A 1,342-nucleotide genomic window follows, 5' to 3' on the forward strand; every position below is an offset into this window, starting at 1 on the left:
CCCTCTTCTCCAGCCCAGACGGGCAGCGTTCCTTCTGGGAAGGGCCCTCCACCATCGGAAACCTGTCTGCTGAGGGAAGTGGCCTCCAGCCTGGCTGGCAGCGTTGTCAGCCAGAGCTGGATTCAAGCCATCCCGCTGCCTCCTGGTGGTTGTGCGGCCTTGAACAGGTCACCCTACCTCCCTGGACCGGCCCTGCTTCCTGGACTGAGTGGGAATTACAGATTTGCCTTGTGGCGTTGTTGGAGCGAAATGAGTTCGCGCAGGTAAACGCAGGTAAACACAAAGTCCAGCTCAAAGCTTAGGTTAGTGGGAGAACCGGGAGCCTGTGATTCCCAAGGGCCCTCGGGGTGCCTACTGGCACTGAGGCGCTCTGGGTCCCCCCTGCTCCCTACTGGGAGGTTACCACTGCAGTCTCTGGGATCCAGAGACAAAGCTTAAGGACACACCCGCAGCGACACCCCACCCCCAAAGCCTTCCCTCCCTGAGGCAGGCCAAGCATACCTGACAGGCAGGGGACGGGGCTGGACGCTCGGAGTGATTCTGTCGGAGCCCTGGAAAGAGAGAGGGGACAGGAGGCATTATGGAGGGGCAGTCAGGGTGGTGTGGCGGGCATGGCCAAGAGCTGTCCGCCTCCTAGTCTCCCTTCTCGGCCAGCATTCCATCCCAGGGACCCTCAGATCCCAGCACCACAGTCACCCAGACCCAAAACCGTGTCAGAGCTGCTGGGGCACGCCTGCATGCGGGTGGATGGACCCCAAGGGACGGTCCTTCCTGCCCCCGGTGCCTAGAACGAACCCCACCTGAGCTAGACAATCATCTACACCAAGGACTCGCTCAATCAACAGCTGCCGACCCGCATTCACCTCAAGGCCCAGGCCCAGCAAAACAGTAGCCCACATAGCAGACACCGGGACCATGGAAGAGGAGGAAGGCGAGAAGGCCGGTGCACCTCTGCCCCATCTGAATCCGTGTGTGCCTACCACCACTGTCCTACCCTCCCTCCCCTTTAAGGAAGCAATGCCAAGTGGTGCCATCAGACGTCTGGGAGGGAAGAGACGGGCAGGCGTGGAACACGGGCCCAAGGCAGGGCTGCTGCAGCCAGCAAGAGTGGCTCCCACGGAGGCTCCGCTCTTGGCCTGTCTTCCCTCTCAGCCCTGCCATTGGCAGAGCTGACAACGCAGACACAATTAGGGAAAAGTGACCCAACAGAAGTCCTCAGGGCCTCTGTGCCACCAGGCCCCAGGGCTGCAGGCTGCCATGCCAGCGGGGCAAGCTCAGGCCAGGACTCTCCAACTGCACACTGGATGCTGGATCCCCCGGGGCAGCCTCTCGGGCCTCCAGC

The 1,342-nt window shown here is 61.9% G+C and overlaps 1 protein-coding gene across 1 annotated transcript in view; it reads right to left on the minus strand.

The window, feature by feature from the left end:
* Window positions 1–1,342, minus strand: part of TNS1 (tensin 1) — a 110,435-nt gene that overhangs the window by 104,325 nt on the left and 4,768 nt on the right. The window contains exon 2 of the mRNA XM_004701785.2: window positions 502–551. Coding sequence (XP_004701842.2) covers window positions 502–551 — 50 coding nt within the window. The remainder of the gene's footprint in view (window positions 1–501; window positions 552–1,342) is intronic.

This window comes from Echinops telfairi, unplaced genomic scaffold (genome assembly GCF_000313985.2).
Source record: "Echinops telfairi isolate 266 unplaced genomic scaffold, ASM31398v2 ScPeMD7_3;HRSCAF=10, whole genome shotgun sequence".
Classification (NCBI taxonomy): Eukaryota; Metazoa; Chordata; class Mammalia; order Afrosoricida; family Tenrecidae; genus Echinops; species Echinops telfairi.